At 43.2% G+C, this 7,466-nt stretch overlaps 1 protein-coding gene across 1 annotated transcript; it reads left to right on the top strand.

Moving 5' to 3' along the window:
- The first annotated feature begins 2,525 nt into the window (after positions 1-2,525).
- LOC129856664 (protein S100-A1-like) lies at positions 2,526-6,686 on the top strand. Its single transcript, XM_055924405.1, has 3 exons — positions 2,526-2,654; positions 6,074-6,235; positions 6,454-6,686. Exons 2-3 carry the CDS (start codon positions 6,095-6,097, stop codon positions 6,616-6,618), a joined length of 306 nt encoding a protein of 101 aa, XP_055780380.1. The 5' UTR covers positions 2,526-2,654; positions 6,074-6,094; the 3' UTR covers positions 6,619-6,686.
- Positions 6,687-7,466: the final 780 nt, after the last annotated feature.

Raw genomic sequence — 7,466 nt, 5'->3', positions numbered from 1 at the left:
GGCTTGTGTCAGATATAGAATTAAAATGTATTACATTTTGAGTTTGCATCACAATATTACACTTTTTATACATCATAGAAGACTGAAATATAACAACACTGTATGACATAGAAACACCAGACTTTCTGTGTTTTAATGTTTATTTATTAATTATGAATTATGAAATTATGAAAATTATGAATAATGTTCCAGCCATGAGACCACTAGAGGGCGCTTTTGATCATCTGACTGCAGGAAAGGCTACTTATACTACCATATGTAACACAAGACCCAGAAGAGGGAGAGTCTCATGACTATCAGCGACTGGCTGTTATGTTATATATAATTATTTTATTTAACCTTTATTTAACTAGGCAAGTCAGTTAAGAACAAATTCTTATTTACCATGACGGCTTACTAAATGCTGGGGAGTAATAGAACATCAGCTTGGAATATCCATCAAATATGTGTCAGAAGAACACATGCATTGCCTATTACTTACTTCCAGGTTTCTTCTTCTGGTCAGGAGGACTATTGTATACTGTATTAAACGGATGATGCCAAACACCAATATACAGCAACCTCCTGTGGTGTGCATAGTGCATTGCAGTTTACCAATCTTATTTTTGGAGATTGAACAATCTTTTGGTGATTGTGTTGCTTTTTATCTGTATCTGTTTGTGCCAGTTAAATGCACGCCTTCATGACCGTTTCAAAGCCAATGCTAGGCCAACATTAAGAGTTGAGTCCGGAGTGGCTGATGTGACTTTTCCTGTTTTTCTGCATGTTTCAGCCTGCAAGAGAGAGTCATGCTCCCATCTCTCTCTCTCTGTTCTCTGTATGGTGTTGCCAAGCTGACTGTAATAGAATATAGTAGATACTGATCTGCTTGACTGTTCCATAACACACAGGGAGTGGTAGGCCACTGTGTGCTGAGGCAGAGTGTAACGTGTGGAAGCTGAGAGTCAGGAAGCAAGTACAGGGAGTGACTTTAATAATAATAACACAAGGAACAAAACCAGAAACACGAGTAGCGTACAGACATGAAACACTGAAACAGAAACAATAATGCCTGGGGAAGGAACCAAAGGGAGTGACAGATATAGGGGAGGTAATCAGGGAGGTGATGAAGTCCAGGTGAGTCTGATGAGGCGTTGGTGCACCTAACGATGGTGACAGGTGTGTGTAAGGATGAGCAGACTGGCGACCTCGAACGCCAGAGAGGGAGTATACGTGACAAAATGGCATTTAATTCAAGAAACTTCATCCCATCCTCTTCATCGATAGAACTATTCTTCCAAACATGCTAGTGTGTACTCTTTTCACCCCTCTCTCCATCTGTGTTCAGCATCATGTGTATATATTCAGCATCATTGGTATATATTCAGCATCATTTGTATATATTCAGCATCATTGGTATATATTCAGCATCACTGGTATATATTCAGCATCACTGGTATATATTCAGCATCACTGGTATATATTCAGCATCACTGGTATATATTCAGCATCACTGGTATATATTCAGCATCACTGGTATATATTCAGCATCATTAGTATATATTCAGCATCACTGGTATATATTCAGCATCATTGGTATATATTCAGCATCATTGGTATATATTCAGCATCATTGGTATATATTCAGCATCATTGGTATATATTCAGCATCATTGGTATATATTCAGCATCATTGGTATATATTCAGCATCATTGGTATATATTCAGCATTATTGGTATATATTCAGCATCACTGGTATATATTCAGCATCACTGGTATATATTCAGCATCATTGGTATATATTCAGCATCACTGGTATATATTCAGCATCATTGGTATATATTCAGCATCATTGGTATATATTCAGCATCATTGGTATATATTCAGCATTATTGGTATATATTCAGCATCACTGGTATATATTCAGCATCACTGGTATATATTCAGCATCATTGGTATATATTCAGCATCACTGGTATATATTCAGCATCATTGGTATATATTCAGCATCATTGGTATATATTCAGCATCATTGGTATATATTCAGCATCTTTGGTATATATTCAGCATCATTGGTATATATTCAGCATTATTGGTATAGATTCAGCATCATTGGTATATATTCAGCATCATTGGTATAGATTCAGCATCATTGGTATATATTCAGCATCATTGGTATAGATTCAGCATCATTGGTATATATTCAGCATCATTGGTATATATTCAGCATTATTGGTATAGATTCAGCATCATTGGTATATATTCAGCATCATTGGTATATATTCAGCATCTTTGGTATATATTCAGCATCATTGGTATAGATTTGTGTGAATGAGATCAGTGAGTTCTTAGTATGTTAATGCGATATGAAAACATTCCAGGTGATCAATGTCTATTTTATCATGTTGAATTCAAAGATGAGAGGAGTCAAAGACATCAAGCCTAAACTCTAACCTCCTCTCTCCTCTCCCTCCCTCCCTCCCTCCCTCCCACACACACACACACACCTCCACTATAGGCTACACACACTCACAATTAGGCAGGCGTTATGTTCTCTATAAATTCTTTCTCTTGATAAAATCTTTCTCACAGCTCTTGCTCAGTAGATTCAGCATCAGTGGTATATATTCAGCAGTACGCTACTTCCCCTGTTCTGTTAGCTGCTCTCTGTTCGGTAAGTAACCCTTTTTCACTTATTCTACTATTACTATTGGTGTCTTTGGTTTAACAGAGTAGGTTATCTAGTGTAATAAACAGGTCACACACAACTGTAACAACTGTTTCCAAGTGTGACTAGCTACTGATCTGTCTCGTCCGGAAAACTTGTTGGCTATAATGTTCAAGTAGTCTTCGCTTGATTTGATTCAAAAATCAGTTATTCTATGGTTTGTTATGCAGGATGACGGGACATACTATTTACTGATTAAGACATAATGTAGTCTATCTATAGGAAAACCTTTGAACATTGAAGCAATGTCTTTGTTTTAGAACTCTATTAGACCTACAAACACATTTCTCAGCCGGTTCAAGTCATTTTATACGGAACTGTTGCAAAACCCTTTCCTCTCCTGTCACACCCCTCTCCATCCCCAAATCCCCACACTTTCACACTTATGATGTGTCACATGGTCAAGCTATGACAGAGGTTATTTAACCTTTATCTAGGCAAGTCAGTTAGAACAAGTTTTTATTTACAATGACGGCCTACCCCAGGCCAAACCTGGTTAAAGGACAATCTACCCGGCTAGAGATGTTGGATGTTCCCAAAGAAAGGGGGAGGCACCAAAAGAAAGAGGACGGGTCAGAGGTAGAGGGAATGTGTAAAGGAGTGGAAGATGACAGCTTAAATGCCACTAAGTAACAGACTGTGCTTACAGAGACAAAGAAAGCCAACTCCCATCCTCCCTAAATGTGCATTGTTAATTAGTTAGCGTCAAAGGGATAGTTTGCTATTAGTCAGCATATTAGTGCGATCTATCAGGTATGAAGGGAAGACCCAGATGCAGACCACGTCGAATAAACAATAGTTTGATGTTGCAAATGTAACAGTATAACTTTAGTACGTCCCCTCGCCCCGACACGGGCGTGAACCAGGGACCCTCTGCACACATCAACAACTGACACCCACGAAGCGTCGTTACCCATCGCTCCACAAATGCCGCGGCCCTTGCAGAGCAAGGGGCAACACTACATCTAGGTTTCAGAGCAAGTGACGTAACTGATTGAAACGCTACTAGCGCTTACCCGCTAACTAGCTAGCCATTTCACATCCGTTACACTCACCCCCCTTTCAACCTCCTCCTTTTCCGCAGCAACCAGTGATCCGGGTCAACAGCATCAATGTAACAGTATAACTTTAAACCGTCTCCTCGCCCCGACACGGGCGCGAACCAGGGACCATCTGCACACATCAACAACTGACACCCACGAAGCGTCGTTACCCATCGCTCCACAAAAGCCGCAGAGCAAGGGGCAACACTACATCTAGGTTTCAGAGCAAGTGACGTAACTGATTGAAACGCTACTAGCGCGTACCCGCTAACTAGCTAGCCATTTCACATCCGTTACACAAACAGGGGCAGGCAAAAAACAGATCAAGGCAGGCAGGGGTCAGAAAACCAGAGGTGGGGCAACAGTACCGGACAGCAGGCAGACTCAAGGTCAGGGTAAGGCAGAGATCGGTAATCCAGAGGTACAGATCGACAGGCAGGCTCAGGGACAGGTAGAGTGGTCAGGCAGGCGGGCTCTGAGTCAGGACAGGCAAGGGTCAAAACCAGGAGGGCAAGAAAAGAGAGACTGGGAAAAATCAGGAGCTGAGACACAAAATGCTGGTTGACTTGAACAAGCAAGACAAACTGGCACAGACAGACAGAAAACACAGGTTTAAATACACAGGGGATAAATGGGGAAGATGGGCGACACCTGGAGGGGGGTGGAGACAATCACAAAGGTGAAACAGATCAGGGTGTGACACTATCATGACACTCACTGTACTGAGCATGTATCAAATCAAATCAAATGTTAGTCACATGCGCCGAATACAACAGGTGTAGGTAGATCTTACAGTGAAATGTTTACTCACGAGCCCCTAACCAACAATGCAGTTGGAATTTTTTTTTGAATAAGAAATAAAAGTAACAAGTAGTTAAAGAGCAGCAGTAAAATAATAATAGCGAGACTATATACAGGGGGGTACTGGTACAGAGTCAATGTGCTGAGGCACCGGTTAGTCGAAGTAATATGTACATGTAGGTAAAGTTATTAAAATGACTTTTGAGGAGCTGATGACCAATGCAAAATCTTTTCAGTCTCCTGAGGGGGAATAGGTTTTGTCGAGCCCTCTTCACGACTGTCTTGGAGTACTTGGACCATGTTAGTTTGTTGGTGATGTGGACACCAAGGAACTTGAAGCTCTCAACCTGCTCCATTGCAGCCCCGTCGATGAGAATGGGGGCGTGCTCAGTCCTCTTTTTCCTGTAGTCCACAATCATCTCCTTTGTCTTGATCACATTGAGGGAGAGGTTATTGTCCTGGCACCACACGGCCAGGTCTCTGAACTCCTCCCTATAGGCTGTCTCGTTGTTGTCGGTGATCAGGCCTACCACTGTTGTGTCTTCGGCAAACTTAATGATGGTGTTGTAGTTGGGCCTGGCCATGCAGTCGTGGGTGAACAGGGAGTACAGGAGGGGACTGAGCACGCACCCCTGAGGGGCCCCTGTGTTGAGGATCAGCGTGGCGGATGTGTTGTTACCTACCCTTACCACCTGGGGGCGGCCCGTCAGGAAGTCCAGGATCCAATTGCAGAAGGAGGTGTTTAGTCCCAGGAGCTATGAGCTCACTATGGTGTTGAACGCTGAGCTGTAGTCAATTAACCTTTTTGTCCAGGTGGAAAAGGGCAGTGTGGAGTGCAATTGAGATTGCATCATCTGTGGATCTGTTAGGGTGGTATGCAAATTGGAGTGGGTCTAGGTTATCTGGGATGATGTTGTTGATGTGAGCCATGACCAGCCTTTCAAAGCACTTCATGGCTACAGACGTGAGCGCTACGGGTCGGTAGTCATTTAGGCAGGTTACCTTAATGTTCTTGGGCACAAGGACTATGGTGGTCTGCTTAAAACATGTTGGTATTACAGACTCGGACAGGGAGAGGTTGAAAATGTCAGTGAAGACACTTGCCAGTTGGTCAGCGCACGCTCGCAGTACACGTCCTGGTAATCCATCTGGCCCGGCGGCCTTGTGAACGTTGACCTGTTTAAAGGTCTTACTCATCGGATACGGAGATCGTGATCACACAGTCGTCCGGAACATTTGGTGCTCTCATGCATGTTTCAGGGTTATTTGCCTCGAAACGAGCATAGAAGTAGTTCACCTCGTCTGGTAGGCTCGTGTCACCGTGCTTCCCTTTGTAGTCTGTAATGGTTTGCAAGCCCTGCCACATCCAGCGGGTGTCAGAGCCGGTGCAGTACGACTCGATCTTAGTCTTAATCTTTATCTGCCACTGTAATTTACATCCCCCTCCTCCCTCTGTCCCCTCCCATCTCCCCCTTCTCTCTCTCCCCTCCCATCTCCCCACTCCCTCTCTCCCCTCCTCAGTGTATCCTTCTCTCTGCAGCCATGCCGTCTCAGTTGGAGAGATCCATGCAGTCCCTGATCACGGTGTTCCATCGCTATGCCGACAAGGACGGTGACTGTAACACACTGAGCAAAAAGGAGCTGAAAGAACTCATGCAGACAGAACTGGGCAGCTTCCTGAAGGTACCATAGATATCCCTCTCACTTTCTCACTCTCTCTTTTCTATTCCTCTGTTTTTATCTCACTGTCCCTCAACACTTTCTCATCTCACGCTCTTTCCCTCTCATTCTGATTTCTCTCTCTCACTTTATTAGAATAAAGAGTATCCAAAGTAAATCTACCCCCCCTCTCCCCTCCCATCTCTCTCTTAATCACTCTCTTCATCTCCTCTATCTCTCAGTCCCAGAAGGACCCAGCCGCCATAGACACGATCATGAAGAATCTGGACCAGAATGGTGATGGGATGGTAAACTTCGAGGAGTTTGTCTCTCTGGTGGTGGACCTCTCCATCGCCTGTGAACAGATCTACCAGCTCCACATCATGAAGGCTGCCGCTAAGAAGTGAAGGAGGACAGGACAGGAGAAGCAGAGATGGATGCTTTTCTATGTGTCATTTTGCTTTTCTACACGTCAAATAAGTCATTTTATAAATAAGTATTACTGTTATGAATAAACAGTGGCTTTCCCACTCTGTATCTCTGTTTGTCACATTTGTTTGAGATGTGTCTGTCTGTTGTATTTGGCCTGTAATTTGTCCCGTAAGTGTAAGACAGAATAGACAGTACCAGTCACTTCTTAGTTCAGTATTGACACAACTACTTAGTAAACCTTGGCGCAAAGCCTTTCTAGATCCTATGCTAAAACTACTATAACTACCCACTGGGCACAAACTGGTTAAATCAACGTTGTTTCAATGTAATTTTTCAACCTATTGTGATGTGGAATCTAAGTGGAAAATACATTGGATTTGCAAAAAGTCATTGACGTAAACTGTTTTGAGGGTGAAATTCCAACCACAGGATTACACCATCATGTTAACCAAATTTCAACAGACAAATCTTATGTAAATATGTTGAATGTATTACTTTGAAACAACATCAGATCTTCAATGTAATATCCACTATTATCAGAACCAAGGGAAGACCCAGATGCAGACTGTCAAAGTAACAATGTTTATTGTAGCAACAGGGAAGGCAAAGACAGGTCAAGGCAGGCAGGGGTCGATAATCCAACGTGGGGCAGAGGTAAAGGTCGGCAGGCAGACTCAGGGACAGGCAGGGAGGTCAGGCAGGCGGGCTCTGAGTCAGGACAGGCAAGGGTCAAAGCCAGGAGGATGAGAAAAGAGAGGCTGGGAAAAGATAGGCGCTGATGGGACAACATGCTGGTAAACAAACAAGACGAACTGGCAACAAA

The sequence above is a fragment of the Salvelinus fontinalis genome, chromosome 6, assembly GCF_029448725.1.
Source record: "Salvelinus fontinalis isolate EN_2023a chromosome 6, ASM2944872v1, whole genome shotgun sequence".
In the NCBI taxonomy this organism is placed as follows: Eukaryota; Metazoa; Chordata; class Actinopteri; order Salmoniformes; family Salmonidae; genus Salvelinus; species Salvelinus fontinalis.
Note: the sequence above shows the minus strand (reverse complement) of the source record. Positions and strands in the feature narration are given on the sequence as shown.